The following is a 24332-nucleotide window of genomic DNA, read 5'->3' on the forward strand; positions in this document are numbered from 1 at the left end:
CCATCCATAGGTGGACACACTGACAACGGGCAAGCATGGCAATCTTGCCAGCCATTTACAACAACCACTGAAGGTATGGATTCCTTGTGACTGCGCTTCTCTATATATGTGATGACTGTAAAGCGCTGCGGAATATGTTAGCGCTATATAAAAATAAAGATTATTATTATTATTATTATTATGTTTTGACATTATATAGTTTCCATTGCAATAACAGGGTTGCATTTCTTGTATGCAGAGCACAGAATCAGAAGCGGCACCGTCATTAAGCAGAGGCATCTTTAATTGATCAAACTTTTTAACATTAAATAGCAAAACAAAAAAAATTGTAAAAAAATGAAAAGAAAATGAAATGATAACATCTCACAGCACTATACACACACATCAGAAGCACCAGCACTCATAATTTTACAGCATTTGGTTCAGAATTATCCGCTGCCAGTAATTAAATACTGTACATCTGTCAGAAACAGGGTGTATAAGATCATTCCCTACAGCTCTGAGATCAGACTCCACCATTTCTATGGAGCCAATTGAGGACATGTGGGGTGGTCATAGTTTAGGAGAAAAAAACCCACCCAGCACATTCATTTGTGTACATTACCACAGACAGGAAAGCTAAATGGGTCAAATTAGAAGTCTCTAAGATCTCAGAGGTTTAGGGGATACATGGTCTTAAAAAACAAAACAAAAAAACCTCCCTGCCGCCCCAAAAAACATAATACAAAGCAGTCTATACAGGTTTTATATAACATCACACAGCGTATGTCTACAAGGCCCGGTTATCACTCATGCTCTCCTCGATGCATGATAGTAGTGCTTTATTTTGCGTTCAGACCCCTATATAGTACATACACACAGAGTATAATCCAGAACTAGAATGGTGGCCCCAGAACCAAACATCACATCGGGGAAGAGGGGTTAATGTAAACATGCCAAAATGTAAGGCAGATCATCCTAAAGGCAGGCAAGGGTTAAGGAACCATGACTTGGCCTGCATGGTCTCGTCTTCACGGCAGTGGTTTATCATAGTAATACGAATCGAGATCCCATCCTCCCGGTGCATCCTTCATAACTGATTAAGGGTCATCAGGACATTGCAATGTATCCCCCTGACCAGGCTCTGGCCCATGAAATATTAAACAGCCCTGTCCCCATCAATTAGCTTTCGGTGAGAGGAACAGGATGACAAGCCAAAATAATTACTGAAAAAAAAAAAAAAAAGGAGAGAAATGACTTCTTGACTCCCATCATTCAATGCTAGTTTCAAGTCTGGAACCTCTGCAGCTTAGTGTTGGGTGGGCCGTGCATCACATGATTGCCACAGTAGGACACAAGTGGCCGGAGGCATCATTTGAGGACTATAATAAGCAGCAATAGAGAAAAAAAAATGATGCATATACCTTTATGGATGCAAATGATATCTTACAAGACCAGCCAACTTTACCTGTCCTCTATGTAGTGCTTGTTTCTAGGCCCCCTACCTTTTGATACTGCAAAAGAGAAGAAAGGGTTTAAACTACACCTTTAGCTCAGACAACATTCCTGAAGAGGTCCCCAAATCCCAGAACAATACCTCACGGCTCACATTCAGTAGCATATAGGACTATCAATAAGAAATACCCTTAAGTAAGAGGGTGGTGACAGACAAGGGGGTTCACACAACCCATTTAGAGTAATGGTCTTAGGTTGATGCAGTGGATAACGATCTTCTTCCATGAGCAATAATGGTACAATTCTCTGCCCCATAGCAGCAAGGCAGCCCGAGGCATTACGCCAGGAGCAGATAAACTGGACAGAGGAAATGAACAGAACAGCAGAGCAAACAGCAACATTTCAGCCATTATTATTAGGGTTACAATCTTATTTGGTCTCAATAGGAGACCCTAAAGTTTTGGAGTCTTACATTACCCCAGACCTTTTACTTGGGCCTCACTTGGCAGTGTAAAGGATGGGGGAGATAGAATGTATATAATGAAGGCGTGTGGAGGGGCAGGGGTAAAAAAAAAGCCTGCCCACCGAGTCCCTCACTTCTACAATGGTAATGTCAGTCTGCCTGCACGGGGCTCCAGGATGCCAGCCTCCAAGAGTGCAGCCTTGTATTGCCCTAGAACACCCTGGATGCTTTTGATGAAGCCCTTGGATAAAGGGAACAATGGAAAGCCAATGTCGGGGTAGCCTCGCTTGTCAGGCAGAAAACTGCGGTAGCTCTTTCTGCGTTTCTTTGGTTTCACGTTCGGCTGGGCCCCTCCCGTTGCGCCTCGTGGCTCTTCTGCAGGGCTGGTGTTACTCACCACAACCCCCTTACCAAAATTCTCCAAGTCAGAATAACGAGGGGCTTCTCCAGGAGAAGCAGTAGAGGCTCCACATCCAGAATCGTCCAGGTCCTTGGAATTTAATGTAGCCTCGGGCGTGCTTTCAGGTTCAGTGGGACTGTAGGGCACTATACAGGGGTGTTCTTGACCATTCGACAACTCACCACTCTTTTCTACCACAGAGTTGGTTTCAAGCCAAGTTTCTATCCTGTGAGCTAAACGCCAGCCACTGCTTTGAAAGTGCTCCAGGATCTCCTGCTGGAAGACTTCCACAGGTCTCCTCAACATCTGTGTCATTGACTGTACCACTCTGATGAGAGCCATCTCATTGTAGCAGCGACTATTCTCATAGCCTTCTTGTAGCCCACGGTCACTGTCAAAGCCAGCCTCATTGTAGTATGGCTCATTGACCAAGATGAGACCTGAGAATTGGAAACAAAATAAATTAGTATGCTAATCAAGGAAGCACTCTTTCTAAAGGTGTATGGAGTGTAGTGCAAGTGCATTAATGTGCCCACTGTTCACAGTCTTCTTGGGTTTCCAGCACCGCTCCGCTCCTCCTGCTCACGTGAACCAGAAAAATTGCTTTTATACTGAAAGTCTATGGAGCGTCAGATTGAGGCGCTGTAGGCTTACATTGTAAAAGTGACTCCCTAATCACACACAAAATCCTGTATGTTCCAGCGAGTCAGAATTTCAGTCATGTGACTGGAAGCAGGCGATCAGTGAGTGAGTATATGAACATAATTACGGTATGTGAATATATACAGTATTTGCAGGAGAAAATTCTTCTGCAAATACTCATATGTTGGCGCTAAAGATAATGCGTAAAATATGCATGTTGATATTTTTGCATATTTTAAAGGAAAAAAAATAGGTAACCAAGGTTAAAAATACTGAAAAAAGCTGAAAAGTGATGAGCTGCAGATTTTAAACTGCTTCAAATTTGCAAAAATAAGCAACGTGTGCATAAGATTTCAGACATCTCACTCACTTTGCTGGGACAGTAAAATGTGTTCTTCACAGAAAAAACATGGCGTGTGAACATAGCCTTATACTACATATATACACAGGTTTAAGGAATAAAAAAAAAAATCCCGGGAGTGCTTCTGTAGAGCCATCTCCAAACCCCAACGTTTTCGGAAAGCTTTAAACCCACCTTGAATTGATATTAGGACCTGAAGCAGACTAGACTTGCTCGTCCATCTCTCCGTACCCTATTAAAACAATAAACAGATCACTGCAGACAATCCGTATTACCAAGATGTGAAAGATACATATCTAAACTTATTTGCATCAGTAGGGTTACAATTGTACTCAGATCCGTGGGAGATCAACCACTAGAAACCCCACTGATCCCCATTGGAATGGAGCAGCAGTGTAATACACGACTGTTATTCCAATCATGGTCAATGTGACTCCCGAGTGCTGTACTCAGGTTTTTCTGGGAGCCCCATAAAGAATGGATGATCAGGAGTCAAGTATGTGTATCACCGATCCATTCTAACAAAAAGCAACCTAAAACATAACACAGACCGTGTGTGTGTGTGTGTGTGTGTGTGTGTGTGTGTGTGTGTGTGTGTGTGTGTGTGTGTGTGTGTGTGTGTGTACAAATCTACGAATTAACATGTGTCCTGCAGAGTGGCGACAATTCCTTTTCACTGGACAAACCATGGAATCTTTTTTTCAGTTTCAACAACTCCTAAGCATGATGGAGCTACCACTACAATAGCATTACTATGGCTGCCTTTTCATCCTTGGATAATATAAGGCAATTTTAGCAGTTCCAAGTCTATATCAATATATATTACCTTTCCTATCCAGGTGCCCAGAAGACTAACACACACTTTTCCATTGTCATAAAGGTTCGGATTTAGCCTTCCACTGCATTGGGACAAATAACGGAAAAGTGGTGGCACGGCAGGATAAATGTTGGGCAGCTGAATGTCAAACAAAAACAGGCCATCTTCATATGGAGTTCGAGTGGGACCCTTTATAAAGGCAGAAAACAGGTCCTAAAAGGAAAGACACAAAGCAAAAGTGAACATGGAGTAGTAAATTTACTGGTCGCACATAATTTACAATTGGACAAACTGTCTAATCTTCCCAGATAAAGGAGCTGTCTGGCGCCACTCACAAGTCATCCGCACATAGCTGCAGCTAGGCGTGCACCATCAGCAGTTGTCGTGCAACTGTATTATTTCTTGGCAAAGTACATGGAGGCGATACCTGCATCCCAGAATGTATGTGCAGATGCAAGGTCACGGTGAAGTGAGCATTGTTGGGGAACCCCTATAACACGCTAGCCCTTGTGGTAGTGGTCCCAGACCTTTCCCACCTTAAGAGCTGTGAGAGATGGTCACGTGCCACATCAAGGGCCCCCACATAGTGACATCCAATTCTCAGCCCACTCAATTGTGACATCCAGAGCAAAATGACGACGACTAAAGCTTCTCTGCAGAAATCACACCACGACCCTGTGGCGCCCTCCCTTTCAGGCACTGTACTAACGTCTAGTGGGTCCCAAATGGTAGTCTAGCATCAAGCATTCCCTCCACACTATTGCATTCAGTTTAAAGCAAACATCCAAGTGGCAGAATCATCGTATCTTTATTTCAAAATATTACCCTATTACACCAGCACCCAGTAGCTGTGCATCCAAATTTGCTTTTTCATGCAGGACTATTCTCTAAAGTCTCTATCTGGTGACATGCTCTTCATTACTGTTTGCTAGATCTCGTAAGAAGTCACAGGTTGGGGACCCCGGCCTTAAAGAGTAGCAGACATCCAGTAACCATCTTTTAGGACTGTAGTGTATGCAAGAAAACAAGATGGCTAAAGTGTTTTTAACATTCAATCATAATGCACAGAAAACAATATCTCAGTCAAGTTTTACTTCCAAGTGTGTGTCAAATATTCGGTATGTAAAAATAAGAGGTGTTTAATAGAGCTCTGAACTTTAATGTAATCTGCCAAAAATTTAATTTTGGATTTGCTTTCCCCCTTGAAGCTCACAATTAGAAATTCTAAAGTACTACATGCCTAAATCCTGAACATTACATTTACAGGACTACTAGATTAGAAAGTAAGTGACTATCAATCTTTGAGGAATATGAACCCAATAAATGCAATCCAGGACTGGGTTAATACAATTATTACTATCATCAGAATGGCATCAAAGGGAAAAAAAAGTCCTCAAGTAGATTATTAAATAAGTTTACCAAGATTGTAAGTTATCCCCATATTAACTGGATCAGGGACAGCTTGCTCATCGCTTGCGGTCTGACTGAAGAGCGCCCATTGGCCAAGAGACTGGGGCTCTGCAGTGACCCATATGGATGGAGCAAAGGAAGAGCATGTGCATTTCCTCTGCCCATTCATTGCGCATAGGACTGTCGGAAACAGAAGAATGCAATGCTCTATTATTTCCTGAAGTCCCATAGACAATGATTGTAGCAGAGATGCACATGATCGTCTGCTCCAGATCTGCAGAAAAGGGTTCTTCAGATTAGTGGTGGGGGGAAATTAATTAATTGACTATAATTAAAATGCACAAAATTAAGGAAGTGATGGGATATATGGCAAAATCTACAGCACTATTAATAACAAAGGTCAAAATAAGAGGACATGCAGCATCCAAACAAAACTTACCATCCGGTCTTCAAAGGTCTTCACCATGATGCCTTCAGGGAGGGATGTGGCAAGTAGAGCCATTTCCTTGCGTACGGTGCTGAAGAACTTCTTTGCTTCTGGTGCCTGAAACTCCAGCTTTTTGAAGGCATGGGTCTCTGAGGAGAGGAGAACAGAGAGTGGAGATCATAATTTAGATTGTAAATATCACCACGAGATTTACGTGAAGAACTGTTTGGCTTTCAATGTCCTCGACCTGACCTCTACACCCAACTATGGTCCCATATCGCTGCTCCTGTTCGCCTACAAACTCCTCGAACAGCATGTCCATGATGAACTCCCACTCATCTAACTCACTCTTTGACAACCTACAATCCGGCTTCTGTCCCCACCACTCCACTGGAACGGCCCTATCCAAAATTTCTAAGGACTGACATACTGCCAAAGCTAACAAATCATTCTCTATAATCTTCCTTCTAGACCAGTCCTCTGTCTTCGACACAGTCAACCACTCTTCTACTACAAATCCGCTCTTCCCCTGGTGTCAAAAACCTTGCCCTCTCCAGGATTCGCCTCATACCTTTCTAATCGCACATTTAGCTCTTTCCACTCCCATACTAACTCCTCATCATGCCATCAATGCTTTGTCCTGGGACCTCTACTCTTCTTAACCTACAACTTTGGTCTGGGGCAACTCAAAGTCCCCTAACTTCCAGTGCTACTCCAGATCTACCTCCATGGCCCAGACGTCACCTCTCTGCAGACAAGGATCCCAGAGTTCCTCCTCTCACTTCCTAAAACTCAATGTGGACAAAACTGAACTAACATCTTTCCTACATCCCAGCTAACTCCCCTACCGATCTATAGTGGCTCGTGGAAGTATTCACCCCCTTGTGCTTAAAAATATTTTTGTAATCCAATTTGTGTGTGAAACATCAGCATTAAATCTTAATTGGTGAAGTGAGAAAAATATAGGCAAAGATTAAATCTATGTGATAAAATAAATGAATATCCAAAGTGAATCGCAGCTGTAATTGTCGCAAACTACTGACTTTAAGGAGGTGAATAGTTATGCACACTGATGTTTTCAGTTGTTTCACAATAAAAAGAAAAGCAAATGTTCACAGTTGTAGGCATGTTCTTTTCAAGAACTGAAGCAAACACTCGAAAAAGAAGAAGTGAAATGAGGTAGCAAAACCTGTAAAATGCTGGGGGTGGGGCTTACTTTCACAAGCGACTGTATCACAATAAATGACATTATGCTTTCCCTGTACCTGGACTCTATCCTGTCCTTCAAGCACTCACTACGTCCTGCTGCTTTCAACTCAAAAATATATCCAGAATCTATCCCTTTCTCAACCCTCAAAATACTAAAATGTTAGTGCATGACCTCATCATCTCCTGCCTCGACTACTGCAATATCCTCCTCTGTGCCCTCCCTACTAACAACTCTTGCACTTCTCCATTCCGTCCTGTTCGACTAATCCACACCTCTCCTCCACAAATCCCCTTATTGGCTCCCAATTCCCCAACGTATATAGTTCAAACGACCATCGCTGACCTAAAAAGCCATCGACAATGTATCTCCTCCTGGTCGATAACTTGAATTTGCTTGGTCGATATAAACATGAATCCCTTCAACCTTCTTACCTGGAGCAGTCTCCAGCACAGAGAACACCTCTCCTTTAGCACTTGTGAATATGACGCCAGGTTTACCACCACACTGCTGGCAGAGGACAGGTGTGTCACTAGGCCATTCAGAGCGGACCGGTGTCGGGGCTTCTGCTTTATCTTCTTTTTCTGCCTCTGGCGCAGATTCCATCTTCTCCTCCTCTGCAATGGCCACATTATCAAGTGTCTTCTTTAGATTTTCCTGCAACTTCTTGATATCATCCAGGAATTTTTTTTCCCTAGTAAATTTCTCTGGCTCAGCAATTGGCGAGGTTGGAGAACCAGTCAGCAGCTGCTCTACCGTCATATTTTTCAAGCTTTCTAGGATCTTAATAGCCTCCTTTAACTCCTTGAAACTCTTTACCATGCCTTCCTTTTCATTCACTTTGACCCCAATCCCAGGGACCACTATGGAAGCCACAGAAGTTCCTTGCCCAGGGTCATCCTTCTCGGCCTGTGGAGCTTGCTCTGCAGATGCACTTGGATTCGGTGCTTCCCCTACTGCTTCGGCAGCAACACGTGCGTGTTCGTCCTCTGTCAAGCCATTGTCTGTCTCCCAGCTGTCACTGTCGTCTTCCCACTCATCAGAGGATGCGCCACTGGTGCTACTATCCACAGAATCATAGTAAGACTCCTCCAGCTCGGATTCCACATTGTACAGATGCTGAAGAGGAATATAAAGGTAATGAGAAGGGCAGTAATAAACGCTTTAGAAACAAAGCTCAAAAATGATGCTACTTGTAACCTGAAGTCACATAGGAGGAAAACAAAGCAAGGTCTTATCTCGGGTGTAGGCTCTCAGTCCTTCAACCAACCAAAAGAAACAAAAAAAATAAATTAAGATATTCTCACCTGCGGAAGGATAATGGTCCTGGAGTTGTCAGCCCAAATCACTTCTACTTTACTACTAACGTCTACACGGGCAACTTGTCCCACGGAGGGCTGCAAGAGGGAGAACAAGAGAGGGCATGTTATTGCAATCGAGCACTGTAGAAACCCTAGATAGCACAAGCCAGCTTTATATACATGTATCCCCTCACAGCAGATCTTCCCCATTACCTCAATTGCTCACTTCCCGGATTCAGATTATACCAATATCAGAACGGCTTCTAATGCAATTTCCCACTTTAAAAACCTTCAAGCAATTTTTATTTTCGCTTTAGGAGGCTCAGATTATTTCAGTGCACAGAACTCAGTTAGGAGAAAGCTGTGTGCAGGAGGATCTCCTCATCTCTTATCTTGTGAGTGAGGAGAAGCTAGTAAACATGCCTTATCTTTAACAACCGCTCCTATTGTATGTGGTTAGTAAGCTACTATCTAAGGGTACTGTCACACAGTACCATTTTGATCGCTACGACGGTACGATTCGTGACGTTCTAGCGATATCGTTACGATATCGCAGTGTCTGACACGCAGCAGCGATCAGGGATCCTGCTGAGAATCGTACGTCGTAGCAGATCGTGTGGAACTTTCTTTCGTCGCTTGATCACCCGCTGACATCGCTGGATCGTTGTGTGTGACAGCGATCCAGCGATGTGTTCGCTTGTAACCAGGGTAAACATCGGGTAACTAAGCGCAGGGCCGCGCTTAGTAACCCGATGTTTACCGTGGTTACCAGCGTAAACGTAAAAAAACAAACAGTACATACTCACATTCCGGTGTCTGTCCTCCGGCGTCTCAGCTTCTCTCCACTGTGTGAGCGTCTGCCGGCCGGAAAGCGAGCACAGCGGTGACGTCTGACGTCACCGCTGTGCTTGCCGGCTATGGCGCTTACACAGTGGAAAGAAGCTGAGACGCTGGAGGACAGACACCGGAATGTAAGTATGTACTGTTTGTTTTTTTACGTTTACGCTGGTAACCACGGTAAACATCGGGTTACTAAGCGCGGCCCTGCGCTTAGTTACCCGATGTTTACCCTGGTTACCGGGGACTTCGGCATCGCTCCAGCGCCGTGATTGCAACGTGTGACCGCAGTCTACGACGCTGGAGCGATAATCATACGATCGCTGCGACGTCACGGATCGTGCCGTCGTAGCGATCAAAATGGTACTGTGTGACAGTACCCTAAGTGACAAACATTTTAGCCAAGAAATAAGGGAAACAAACCTGAATTCATTTTAATGAGGGGTTCTCCAGGCATAGGCATCTAATGTCCCAAGTACAGAATAGATCATCTATAGTAGATCACTTTTTTTTTTTTGGAGAAGGCAGGGGTCACTACGGTGGAGTGTAAAAACCTAAACGCCAAGGACCCCTAAAATCTAACTGTTATTAAACAACATTTAAAAAACTCTCTTATCAAGAACAGAAGATAAGTAATTAAATAAACAACAAGTTATGTACCTGTTGGATCCTAGGGAATGACTACACTTAGCCCTACCTAGCAGTGGGGGTAGGCACCCTAATTTGCTGCGGTAGGTGCCCCCACTCAGCATAGGCTAACCCTCAAAAAACCCTAGAATTCCCTAAATAAGGAACCCTGACAAAATCTCACCAATTATATAGATGTGCCCAAAAGTTGCATAGCAAACATCTATAACTAGAGCAAATTATGCCCCACAAAAATTACATCAGATGAATAAGTAGGACATAAATGGTCTCAATGTGGGTGGATGAGAAATATCAAAATTGTCCATATAAGATCAAACAAAAGCGCTCTTACAACATCAATAGCACAATATTAATAGCAATAAGCAGGTGCTCAAGACAAAATAAATCAGTATCGCATGCCAATACTATTTAAAGTGCATATTGCAATGTGACATGTCAAACATGAAATAAAGCAAATACTCAAGGCATGTAGATAAAACGATGTATAATGCCCTTACTATTTAGGTTGCATGCTAGTATGTCAAAACTGAATCACAAGCCTGAAGCCCCAAAAGGCAATGTATTACTTATGAAAGGACACAATCATCCCCATTAAAAAGAAAGATACCAAGATTTTAATACTCATCTACAGGCTTATAACAACCTTATGGCACTGCTAGATAAAATAAGCGCTGAACATATAAGATCAAAGAAAAGGCGCTCTATACAATAACAATAAGCAGGTGTTCAAGACATATGAATAGCATACCAATACCTAAAGTGCATATTGCAATGTGGCATGTCAAATCTAATATATAAAGCTGAATGTGTGTGTGTGTGTATGTATGTATGTATGTATGTATGTATGTATGTATGTATGTCCGGGATTGGCATCTGAACCGTAGCAGCTACAGCCACAAAATTTTGCACAGTCACACGTCTGGACCCCGAGAGCGTCATAGGCTATGTTGTGAGGTGAAATTTTAACCCCGCGCTTTCCAATTCACCAAACAATTTTGCCCCTATCTACATAATGGGGAAAAAGTGAAAGGAAAAGTGTTGGAGGCGTCGCAGCTACAGGCACAAAATTTTGCACAGTCACACGTCTGGACCCTGAGAGCGTCAAAGCTATATTGTGAGGTGAAATTTTAACCCCGCGCTTTCCAAGTCACCAAACAATTTTGCCCCTATCTACATAATGGGGAAAAAATGAAAGGAAAAGTGTTGGAGGCAAATTAACAGCTGCCAGATGTGAACAAGGGGGACTTAAAGAATGACAGCGATGGCACCAAAGAGTATATACTGTACAGTTGCTAAGGTGGGGCCCCAACATGGGATAATCACACCACCACGGGGATATGAACACACACACAAAATGCGCCACACACTACCACGTGCTCGAACACATATACCACCCTCAGTGCACATTTCACCACACATACACCAACCTCGCCACATAAAAGTAGAAACACAAAAGTCGCCGCTCAAAACTCGCCACGCGCAAAACTCTCCACATGCAAAACTCGCCACACGTGCAAAACTCGCCACACGCAAAACTTGCACACGCAGAAAAATTGCCACACGCAGAAAAATTGCCACATGCACAAAAGTTGCAACACATGCAAAAGTTGCCTCACACAAAACTTGCACATACTCAAAAGGCACCACACATAAAACTCGCCACGCGCAAAACTCGCCATGCGCAAAACTTGCTGCACACAACTTGCTACACTAACCTGTCACATGCAACTCGACACACAAAAAGTTGCTACACGCATGTCGCCACACAAAACTCATCTCACAAAAGTCCCTACATGCATGTCGCCACACGCAACTCAACACACACAACTTGACACACGAAACTCGCCCTAAAACACACACAAGTCTGGTATCCTTCAAAAATAAAAATCTGATTAATAAGCAGACAAACTACAAGAGCAACAAATGTACCATATAGGAATCCGGCAGCTGTCAGTCACATGACCAGTCTATTATGTGTATGTGTGAGCTAATATATACTGCCAGGGGGTGGGCTTACTGTTGGCTGGGGATTTATCAGGCTGCCATTTTAGCTTACAAATACTGAGGTAAAAATACTGACCAAATAACGTGTGAACGAGGGCTAATACAGGAGGAGATGGCATACAGCTATATACTATATACAGGAGATGACACACAGGTATATACTATTTACAGGGGAGATGACACACAGGTATATACTATATACAGGAGGAGATGACACACAGATATATACTATATACAGGAGAGATGACACACAGGTATATACTATATAGAGGAGGAGATGACATACAGGTACATACTACATACAGGAGGAGATGACATACAGGTATATACTATATACAGGAGGAGATGACACACAGGTATATACTATATACAGGAGCAGATTACCTACAGGTATATAGTATATACAGGAGGAGATGACACAGGTATATGCTATGTATAGGAGGAGATGACATACAGGTATATACTATATACAGGAGATGACACACAGATATATACTATATATAGGTGAGATGACACACAGGTATATACTATATACAGGAGATTACATACAGGTATATCTAATATATAAAGCTGAATGTGTGTATGTATGTATGTGTGTATGTATGTGTGTATGTCCGGGATTGGCATCTGTACCGTCGCAGCTACAGCCACAAAATTTTGCACAGTCACACGTCTGGACCCCGAGAGCGTCATAGGCTATGTTGTGAGGTGAAATTTTAACCCCGCGCGTTCCAATTCACCAAACAATTTTGCTCCTATCTACATAATGGGGAAAAAGTGAAGGGAAAAGTGTTGGAGGAAAATTGACAGCTGCCAGATGTGAACAATGAGGACTTAAAGAATGAGAGCGATGGCGACAAAGAGTATATACCGTACAGTTGCTAAGGTGGGGCCCCGACATGGGATACTCACCACACACGGGGATATGAACACAAACACAAAATGCGCCACACACTACCACGTGCTTGAACACATATACCACCCTCAGCACACATTTCACCACACACACACACCAACCTCGCCACATAAAAGTCGAAACACAAAAGTCACCACTCAAAACTCGCTACATGCAAAACTCGCCATATGCAAAACTAGGCTCACGCAAAACTCGCCACACGTGCAAAACTCACCTCATGGAAAACTCACCTCATGCAAAACTTGCACACACAGAAAAATTGCCACATGTACAAAAGTTGCACCACATGCAAAAGTTGCCTCACACAAAACTTGCACATACTCAAAATGCACCACACATAAAACTCGCCACGCGCAAAACTCGCCATGCACAAATCTTGCTGCACACAACTTGCTACACTAACCTGTCACATGCAACTCAACACACAAAATGTTGCTACACGCATGTCGCCACACAAAACTCATCTCACAAAAGTCGCTACATGCATGTCGCCACACGCAACTCAACACACACAACTTGACACATAAAACTCGCCCTAAAACACACACAAGTCTGGTATTGTCCTTCAAAAATAAAAATCTGATTAATAAGCAAACTACAAGAGCAACAAATGTACCATATAGGAAATACGGCAGCTGTCAGTCACATGACCTGTCTATTATGTGTATGTGTGAGCTAATATATACTGCCAGGGGGGAGGGCTTCCTGTTGGCTGGGGATTTATCAGGCTGCCAATAGCAACCAATCACAGCTCAGCTTCTATTTTGCTACAGTTAATTAACCTGAGCTCTGATTGGTTAATATAGGCAACAAAGACATTCTCAGTATAACAAAGCTAATATATGTTGTGAAATGCTTCTATTTGCTTAGTTTTTGCCTTTTAATAATTACATTTCTATCTATTTGTTTTGTGGTTTTTGTGTGCAGAATAAATTTTTGTTAACACATTCTATTTTGCTAACAGCAGTCATTAACCCGGGCGAAGCCGGGTAGTACAGCTAGTATTACATAAAGCAAATCCCCAGGGCATGTAGATAAAACAATGTATCATACCCTAACTATTTAAATTGTATACTAGCATGTCAGAACGGAGTAACAAGCCTGAAGCCCCCAGAGAGAGAGATCCTTTTTTTTGTGGTTTGGTCACTCCGGTGGAGGCCAGATGTAAACACTTTGAACAGATTCACTGAGTGCAGTTTCAGTCAAAGTGTAGCAGCCACAGCACGGATCCTATTCTTCTGAATAGAAGCTGTGCTGCAGTAGCCAGCAACAGCTGCTACACTTTGAATGAAACGGTGCTCAGCAGAAAGTGTTTATATCCAGTTGCCCATCTTGTAGGGCGACTAATAATTAAAGCCAAGACCAACCCTTTAAAATGGGTCCAAAAAGGAAATACATTGATCTCAGTTAGGCCAAGTACACATTTGCATTCGGCAGCCCTCCGTACTTTTTGCCTTCATATCTGCACAGCTGCGCATGCGTCCCGCGTACCTATCTTTAACATTGGGTACGCAGGGACATGCGTTAGCGGATGCGTAATTTTGATGTGCCGCCAACCGCATGGGAATGCAACATGTTGCGTTCGGCGGCACGTCAATTATTATAATTATTCTATAATGTTATTTATTTATTATGCTTATTTATAAAGTGTCAGACATGGTTATCACGGTCCCCATTGGGGCTCACAATCCAAGTTCCCTATGATGAGAAGGAAACCTATGCAAACATAAGGAGAACAACACATTATCTCCTTGCAGATGTTGTCCTCAGTGGGATTTGAAAAGATGACCCCAGTGCTGCAAAGCAACAGTGCCACAAACAAATAACAAATATTACCATTTTCACACTGGCCAGTGGAGCTATTTGAGAGTTACCTGACTGCCATCAGCAGCAACATCAGGGTCTGAGCTACCAATACGTATCACAATATCTGTGGCTCGGAAACGGAAGTCTGGATGGTCAGCAATGTCATAGACACTAACATCATCTTCTTCGCCAACAACCTAAAATATAAAGGTTTGCTTTTTACATCAATTTGGGATAGGTCATCAATTTTGTCTTTTTAGATTTTAAGCACATGAACATTTTAGATTACATATTTGTGCTGCTCTCAGACTAATACACTGTTAGTACCCAGCAACCGTAGAAACAGATTCTAGAGACCCTCACCTCGACATCAGTGCCTTCCGAATTCAACTTGATCCATTTGACAACACATGTCCGCCCTGTGTGATCTCCGGACTGCACAACACCATAGACGCTAGGATCCTGCAATGCATGCCCTGCAACAGATCAAAGGAACATCATCAAAAAGAAGATGAAACCACTACCATAACACAAGGTCTTTACTGAGAAGAACAGCAGGATTTACCGACCTCGCTTATCCACCACAAAATCTCCTGGACAGAACTCATTGTTGTCCAAGTGCTGAATAGGAATCAGCTCATTAGACCGAATGCTGGTTTCTACACTTCCATCTTGCCACATGACATCCGCTGTTGTTACGGTGGTGATTACTTCTACAGCCACCCTGCAGAGGAACGGTAAGAGGGTTAGTATTAATGGTGGAACCCATCTTAGAAAAAATATCTTTGACAATTGAACACTTTATACAAACTAATGTTATATCAGATATGATATGGTGGTATTTACATCCTTTCAGCAAAGCAATGTGCAATTACTCTAAATCGTCATATTACAAATTGACGTAGCAGAGTTACGGCTAGCCCCAAATTATGCTAAAGACAACTAAAATCCATCCTGCAAAAATAGGGATTTTTGTGTACTCCCTGTAAAATCCTTTTCTCCGAGCCACTCATTGGGGACACAGGACCATGGGTGTATGCTGCTGCCACTAGGAGGCTGACACTAAGTGGGTACAAAAAAAAGAGTTAACCCCTCCTCTGCAGTATACACCGCCCACTGGCTCCTGATAGAACCAGTTCAGTGACCAAGCAGTAGGAGATTAACAAAAAAATGTAACCGCAGGTACAACATGTCAAAACTATAACGCTCCCCCAATGAGTGGCTCGGAGAAAAGGATTTTACGGTGAGTACACAAAAATCATTATTTCTCTATCGCCACATTGGGGGACACAGGACCGTGGGACATCCCAAAGCAGTCCCTGGGTGGGAGATAACATAACAGTGTAAACTCCTTGCACCTACTGTCTAAAGGTGCACTACCGCTGCCTGCAGAATACGCCTACCCAGGCTTGCATCTGCAGAAGCCTGAGTATGGACATTATAATGCTTTGAGAAAGTGTGCAAGTGTGCAGGCTAGACCAGGTCGCAGCTTTGCAAACTTGCTCTGCAGACGCTTGATTCCGAAGGGCCCAGGAAGCACCCACCGACCGAGTGGAATGTGCCCTGATACCCGCTGGGATAGGCTTGCCTCTGACGCGATAAGCCTCTTGAACAGTCCACTGAATCAATCTGGCGATTGTCAACTTTGAAGCGGCCAGTCCCTTCCGGTGTCCTGCCGGGAGCACGAACAGAGCATCCGTCTGTCGAAAAGGTGCCGTCCTAGACACGTACTTCCTGAGAGCTCTTACAAGATCCAGAATGAATAGCCTTCTCCACACGGTGTGTTGAGGTGGAAGGAAGACACCACTTTTGGAAGAAAGGTAGGGGACGGTCTGAGGACCACCTTGTCTCGGTGGAATGTAAGGATGTAAGGAACGGTGTCCGGCAGAAAAGGGCAGCCAACTCCGAGACTCGTCTGATTGACCTAATAGCGACAAGAAAAGCCACCTTCCATGAAAGGAGAGATAGAGAGATGTCCGGCAACGGCTCAAAGGGAGATTCCTGCAAGACACCTAGGACCAGATTAAGGTCCCAAGCCTCTAGAGGTGCTCTATAGGGAAGCACCACGAGGGAGACTCCCTGAAAGAACGTTCTCACCTGAGGCTTTGAAGCAATTTTTCGCTGGAAGAGGACTGACAAGGCCGAGACCTGCCCTTTAAAGGGAACTCGGCGATAGCCCCAAGTCCAGACCAGATTGAAGGAATTCCAAGATGGTAGGGATGTTGAAAACCAACAGAGGGAGACCTCTGCTTCTGCACCATTCAAAGAAAGTCTTCCAGGTCCGATGATAGATGCGCAATGACACCGGCTTTCGGGCATTGATCAAGGTAGAAACGACTTCGTGGGAAAGACCTGCCTGACTCAGAACCCAGGATTCAACCGCCAAGCCGTCAAACACAGGGACCCTGAGTTCTGGTGGTAGATCGGACCCTGAGAAAGCAGATCCGGACGATCTTTTAGTCGCCAAGGAACATCTGCGATGAGCTGGACCAGCTCTGCATACCATGCCCGGCGAGGCCAATCCGGAGCGATGAGAATCACCGGCACACCCTCTGCCCTGATCTTCCTGATGACTCTCGGAAGCAAGGGCAGGGGTGGAAATAGATAAGGAAGGCAAAACTTACTCCAAGGAAGGACCAGAGCTTCCACTCCGATTGCTCTCGGGTCCCGAGACCGGGCTACAAACTGAGGTACCTTGGCAGTGCACTGAACCAGGAAGCCATCAAGTCTACGTCCGGAGTACCCCAACGAAGGCAGATCTGTTGGAAAATGTGATGGAGAGACCACTCTCCTGAGTCAAGACCTTGATGGCTGAGGAAGTCTGCGGCCCAATTTACCACTTCTGGAATGTGAACGACCGATATGACCGAGTGGTTGTTTTCAGCCCAGCGAAGGATGTGCTCGACCTCGCACATTGCAGTCCTGCTGCGGGTGCCCCCCTGATGATTTATATAAGCCACAGTCGTGGCATTGTCCGACTGGATACGGATGGGGCGGCCTGCTAGGAGATGATTGAACCGCCTCAGGGACAGCCAAATCGCACAGATCTCCAGGATATTGATTGGAAGGCGAGACTCGTGATGAGACCAGGTCCCCTGTGCAGTGTGATGATGAAAAACCACTCCCCAGCCGAGTAGGCTGGCATCGGTCGTGATTACCAGCCAATGGACTGGGAGGAAGGACCTCCCTTGGAGAAGAGAGGTTCGGAGCATCCACCATTGGAGTGTCTGCTTGACCCTTGGGGTCAGAAGACACGGTCGGTCGAGGGAAAAAGGACTTCCGTCCCATGCGTCCAGCAGTGCGTGCTGAAGGGGACGAAGGTGCAGTTGCGCAAACGTAATTGCCTCCATTGCAGCCACTATCTTCCCGAGAATCCTCATGCCGAAACGGATGGAACAGGGGGGACGGTTGACGGAGCCTCCGAACCCCTTGTTGAAGAGCTAGGACCTTGTTCCGATGGAGAAGCACCAGCCCTCGGGAAGTGTCCAAAGTCATGCCCAGGAAGGAGATCCCCTGAGCTGGAACAGGAGACGACTTTTTAAAGTCGATCAACCAGCCCAACCGAGAAAAGAGTATCCAAGGAAATGCGGACGAACTCCTCGCAGGCTTGGAAGGATGGACCTTTGACTAGCAGGTCGTCTAGATAGGGGAGCACGACTAAATCCCGAGCGTACAGAATGGCCATGACCTTTGTGAAAACTCTAGGGGCGGTGGCGAGGCCAAAAGGTAAGGCTGTGAACTGAAAATGTTCCCCGCGGACAACGAAGCGGAGGAACCTTTGGTGAGGTGGGAAGATTGGGGTGTGAAGATACGCATCCCAAATGTCGATGGAGGCTAAGAACTCGCCCTGCTCCATCGAGGCGATGACAGAACGGAGAGACTCCATCCTGAAATGTCAGACCTTGACAAATCTGTTTAAGAACTTGAGGTCCAGGATGGGCCTGACTGTTCATTTTTTCTGGGGACCATGAACAGATTTGAATAAAAACCGCGGGACCTTTCGTTTTCTGGGACAGGGACAATGACCCCGTCTCGACGGAGTGACTCAATGGCCTGGGAAAAACAGTCAGAGCGCTCCCGCTTCGGAAGGCCGGGAAGCAAAGAACCGGGTTGGAGGGGGAGAGGAAAATTCGATCTTGTATCTGGAGGACACCAGATCCCTGACCCACTCGTCGTGAACGACCGCAAGCCAGGTATGACGAAACAAAGAAGGCATCCGCCTACTCTGCTGGTGTCGTCCGGATGAGATTGCGAGTCATTTAGTAGAAGATCTTTGGAGTCTGGATCCCCTAGATCTAGACTGCGTGGAGCGGCCCCTCCAGGAGTGGTTGGGCCCGTACGAGGCCTGTGGGCTTTTGTCTCTGACGGCGCGGCGCCCCGAGCCAGGGGAACTTGCTGAGGAGGACCATGAGTAATTGCCACGAAAGGACCGAAAACGAGCCTGTGGCTGTCGGCGGAACGGATGTCTGAATCTCTGCTGGGGAAGGGAAGTACTTTTCCATCCTGTAGCGTCTGAAATCAGTTGGTCCAGCTTTTCACCAAATAAGCGGCCACTGAGATATGGAAGGGACTATAGGGACTTTTTAGATGCAGAGTCCGCTCGCTAGTTTCTCAGGCATAGTGCTCTTCTAATCACCACAGCGCTTGAAGCTCTAAGTGCAGAGCAATTAGCCGCGTCCAGGGAGGCGTTTACTAAGTAATCGCCAGCTAAGGAAATTTGATTAGCTAGCTCCGCTATGTCAGAGGGGAGATCACTGTTCTGTAAGGCCTTATGCAGAGAGTCTGCCCATAAAGTCACGGCTATGGCTACCCAGGTAGCGCAAAAGAGGGAATGAGTGCTGAGCCTGATGCCTCAAAAACTGAACGGGCGAGTGTGTCAACTAAGCGATCCGTGGGGTCTTTAATGGAAGATCTGTCCGGCAAGGATAGAAGAGTTTTGGAGGACAAAAGAGAAACAGGGGGATCCACAGGAGGGGATTCTGTCCATTGTTTGCGGAGGTCAGGAGAAAAAGGATATTTGGAATCCAGAGATCTCTGACCTGCAAAGCATTTGTCCGGACGCTCCCTATGTCGCTGAACTATGTCCTGGAACTCCGGGTGATTGGCAAACACACTGTGAGGACGCTTGGTCCTTTTGAAGGACACCGAATTATCCGTATGAGAGGTCGTAGGCTCCACATCAACCTGAGGTGACTGGTTGACGGCCTCAATGAGACTATCTATAGTACTCTGATAGCCTGGCGACTCTAGATCAAGAGGCCCATCAGACTCAGGTTCAGAGTCCTGGTCGCTAGAGGTGCCTGGGGAGGGAGAGTGGGAAGCAGAGCTAACGAACGCCGAGGCACCAGAAGGCCTGGGGGACGAGCTATGAACCCGCTTACTAGATGCCTGCTTGTGTCTATAATGAGAGCGGCCCCTGCAGGCCGAAGATTCCCCTGCTGTAGGGGAATTTTCTTGGGCAGGTGGATTAGTGGTCCTGCTCCTGGATGGATCCTGGAGGGACTCGATCACTTTAGACAAGGAAGCCATAGATTGCGAGAGTGACAAAGCCCACTCAGGGGGACTGGTCACCGTGGGATCGTTCGCAGTGGGGGGGCCCCTGAGCGCATTTAGGGTCACAAGCATGACAGAGGAGCAGTATGCCCGCTTGGTAACGCAGCCTGACAGGAGGAGCAAGAACTGAAAAACACTGTTTTAGAGGACATTTTGGAGGTTTTAGGTAGAGACATGTTGAACCTCCTTAACTTCCAAAGGGAGCTGCAGGGAAACTGCGAAAAAAAAAAAAAAAAAAAAATCAGTGGAGCACTGTGTGTGGCTGTCAGAGTAAACTATATGAAGGGGGGACCTGCGGTAGTGTGGCAGAGCACTTACCCAGGTCCCGTGCCCGTGTGCCTCAGCGGAGTCCTGCAAGCTTTACCGGCGTTAGGAGCACAGAAGATGGCCGCCGAGAGTACAAGGGCGCTTCTCGCAGTGTCCGAGAAGCGCCAGACCGGTGGGCGTGGCCTGCGGGCATGACGCCGCTGTAGGCGGTGTTTTTCCGGCCTGCGGCCTAGTCTAAGGCCGAAGCCTTTGCTGGGGAGGTGGAGAGGGACTATCCAGAGCCATGCAGCACCACTGTTGAAACAGTGGTGGTGCAGAGGGGAGCAGCCAGACGCCATGGGAAGAGAGGGCCTCTGTGTATCCTAAGGGTTCGATCCCCTAGGATTTAACAGGGCTGTGTCTGGCTTTGGCATCCCACGTCGCAGGAGAGGGTACGGGGAGGCGACACTCGCCGTGCTAGCCTGTTGATGTTTGGGGGAGATCGGCCCCTTGAAAGGGTCCATCGCCCCAGTCTTCCTCTTGCGCAAAAAGTTGTTTAAAAAATAAAAAAAATGTGGTCTGTATAACAGATCCCAGTGTGCCTCCTACGGACACCAAGCATAAACTGGTTCTATCAGGAGCCAGTGGGCGGTGTATACTGCAGAGGAAGAGTTAACCCTATTTTGTATTTACTTATTGTCAGGCTCCTAGTGGCAGCAGCATACACCCACGGTCCTGTGTCCCCCAATGTGGCGATGGAGAAATAAGCTCCTTTTATGGGATTTTCCCAAACAAATTTGATTTTAAATCAATAAATCTTGGGAGTAATAAGTTCCAAAATTGGAAGGGTTAATAAAAATGTTCCTATGCTGAGATAATGTTATAGATGTGCGCCCCTGCTGTGTTCTGTGTAATGGCTGTGTTTCACCGTACAGTAACATGGTCTGGCAAAAAAATTACTTGGCACTTCTTCCAGAGCCCCCTCACTCACTGGTGGCATTGCCATATGATGGACCTGGGGAATAAGCACCATTCCCCTTGCAAGTTTCCTGCCAAGTTCTGGAGTGCTGTTCATCTCTTAGCAGCGCCATTCCTGTCGCAAGTTCTTTGCATATTCAAGTAGCACTGGTCCTCTCCTGTTATGTGAATAGCCCCACCAGGCCCAGCTGGCATTACCTGAAGAAAAGCTGCGGAGACACCATCACGTGTTTCTCAACGCAAGCAATGAATAGCCAGGTCTTTCACCGGGAAGGAACAACCACGGGAAGGGCAGCATCCAATAAAGGAAAACCACCTATGCCAAAACATGGTATCCATCCACAGACAGCTGTTTTGGGGTATTTGCCCCTCATCAGTGTGGAGTAGGAAGCTGGCTATTAGGAGCAGTGCCTAGTGAAAAGGCTATAAACATAAGGATGAATGACCTCGGGGAGATCAAAACATCCAACACTGCGGAGACACCATCACGTGTTTCTCAACGCAGTGATCCAGAACACTGCCCCCATCCCTAAAGGGAAATATGCAAATGCATGAAGAAAAGGGATGCTGCCCTTCCCGTGGTTGTTCCTTCCCGGTGAAAGACCTGGCTATTCATTGCTTGCGTTAAGAAACACGTGATGGTGTCTCCGAAGCTTTTCTACATGCATTTGCATATTTCCCTTTAGGGATGGGGGCAGTGTTCTGGATCACTGCGTTGAGAAACACGTGATGGTGTCTCCGCAGTGTTGGATGTTTTGATCTCCCCGAGGTCATTCATCCTTATGTTTAGAACTGGCATTACCGTCACCAGACCACATACAGCCGCCTTTATTCCCATAATTTCATGTGACACCCAGTTTCCTCCAATAAGAACATTCTGATGAAGGTCCTATGATGGACCGAAAACGTTTAATTTAATTTATTTGGTCTGGATGTACAATAAAGGAATCAATTTTTTTCAAATATTGAGTCATTTTTTTGCCTAATTGTATGGGTTGGATACCCGCATGAGCACCACCAGCAGTATTATTCCAGAGTGCCGTGTTATTTATCTCCAGTAACATGGTCTGATCATACCACAGCTCCCGGGCAGGGGAGGGTGGTGAGGGTATATACAGACATTACAGCACGGGATCCCAATTTTTTCTTTGAGGTAAAACTTTAAAAAACAAAAAACAAGCAGTGAAATGTTTCAACTCACAAAAAGAATCAAAAAAGTGATCTCCTGTTGTAATGTCTGTATACTTCTATTGCTTCCTCCCCTGCCCAGGAGCTGTGGTATGATCAGACCATGTTCCTGTACAGTCAGACACGACCATTACACAGTACATAAGCAGGGGCACATTTATGAACCAAGGAGATTGAACAGGATTCTACAGGAGAACAACTGGCTATGTCGATAGTGCCATGAGCAACGTTTTGGGTTTCTTGACCGGTAGCTCTGTAGAAACGGTTTGACTAAGAATACAAGGAGAGAAGAACCGAAAGGACTCTATTGTAGGCGTTTACTATAGGCCACCTGGACGGACTGAAGATATGGATGAACTCTTCTTACATCAGAGGTCTCTGCTCTCAAAAAAGTATGACAGTGATCATGGAAGATTTTAACTATCCAGATATTTGTTAGGAATATCTCTCAGGCTAAAGTAATGGGTCCAGAAAATTCTTATCTTCTCTTGCTGACAACTTTATCTTTCAAAAAGGTACAAGAGAGAACAAGAGGATCTGCAATCTTAGACCCAATTCTTACCAACAGGGAGGAAATGGTTGAGGAAGTAAAGTTGGTCTATCCTCGAATTATGCGTTACAAAAAGAAGACGACCAGAGAGGACTCAGACTTTAAGGCTGGGTTCACACTGCGTTGCTGGCATCCGTTAGACGGACTACGTTACACAGCGGCATAACGCGGTGTAACGTAGTCTGTTTAACGCCGCCATTGACTCCAATGTCGGATGCATCACTAGCACCCGCCCACAATGGGCGTGTGCTAGGGATGTGCCGTCATTGAGTGACTGACCCTGAGACGCGGGCTGCAGCGTTTCCGGGTCCGTCACTGCTAGCGCAGATAGAGCTAGCAGATGCTCTATCTGCGCTAGCGTGCTGCCATACCGGCACTTACGTTTACAGCAGCCCGTTACCGTATGTGTTGAACGGGCTGCTGTAAACGTAATGTGAACCCAGCCTAAGGTTGGACTTCTGAAAGGCAGATTTTAATGTAAAAAAAAAAAAAAAATTTAGGAAAGATGCAATGACTGGATGTTCTAAATGACAAATGTCCAAGAAGGATGGAAGATTTTGGTAAATGGAATTCTCACTGCACAATCAGTAACAATCCCAAAAAGAAAGAAAAAATTTGAAGCATTTAAAGAGATCATAATGGATAAGCACAGAACTTAAACACTTATTCAAAAGGAAAAAAAGAAGAAATGTATCTTAAATGGAAAGAGGGGGGCATATCTAAGGAAGAATATAATGCTGTCTAAAAGGAATGCAGAACAAACGTTAGAAGAGCTAAAGACAGTAATGAAATACGGCTTGCAAGGACGACCAAAAACAATAAAAAAGGATTTTTGGGGTATGTCAGAAGCAAAAGAAAAGTCAAAGAGGCTATAGGATTTTTACAGCATAAAAAGGGCGAAGTGGTCAAAAATTATGGAAAAGAGAACTTTGAAATTCCTATTTTGCATCTGAATTGATATTCACAGTGCTCGCAGGAATAAAGTAATCACAGAGAGATGGTGAGGGAAATCTTAGCTAATTTAAATCTCCTGGGATAGATCAATTACATCCTAGGTTACTGAGAGAGAGAAGAAATTGCAGAACAACTAGCCAGCATATCTGAAAAATCCCGGAGAACAGGCGAAATCCCAGATGATTGGAGA

General features: G+C 45.2%; 1 protein-coding gene across 1 annotated transcript in view; it reads right to left on the minus strand.

Moving 5' to 3' along the window:
* Positions 1-265: 265 nt before the first annotated feature.
* Positions 266-24332, minus strand: part of UBE2O (ubiquitin conjugating enzyme E2 O) — a 66293-nt gene continuing 42226 nt past the window's right edge. The window contains exons 10-18 of the mRNA XM_077251817.1: positions 15243-15397; positions 15037-15149; positions 14742-14870; positions 8469-8558; positions 7596-8280; positions 5967-6103; positions 4127-4330; positions 3475-3532; positions 266-2737 (exon numbers count right to left, since the gene is read on the minus strand). Of these exons, the coding sequence (XP_077107932.1) occupies positions 2034-2737; positions 3475-3532; positions 4127-4330; positions 5967-6103; positions 7596-8280; positions 8469-8558; positions 14742-14870; positions 15037-15149; positions 15243-15397 (2275 nt within the window). The 3' untranslated portion in view covers positions 266-2033. The remainder of the gene's footprint in view (positions 2738-3474; positions 3533-4126; positions 4331-5966; positions 6104-7595; positions 8281-8468; positions 8559-14741; positions 14871-15036; positions 15150-15242; positions 15398-24332) is intronic.

The sequence above is a fragment of the Ranitomeya variabilis genome, chromosome 4, assembly GCF_051348905.1.
Source record: "Ranitomeya variabilis isolate aRanVar5 chromosome 4, aRanVar5.hap1, whole genome shotgun sequence".
Classification (NCBI taxonomy): Eukaryota; Metazoa; Chordata; class Amphibia; order Anura; family Dendrobatidae; genus Ranitomeya; species Ranitomeya variabilis.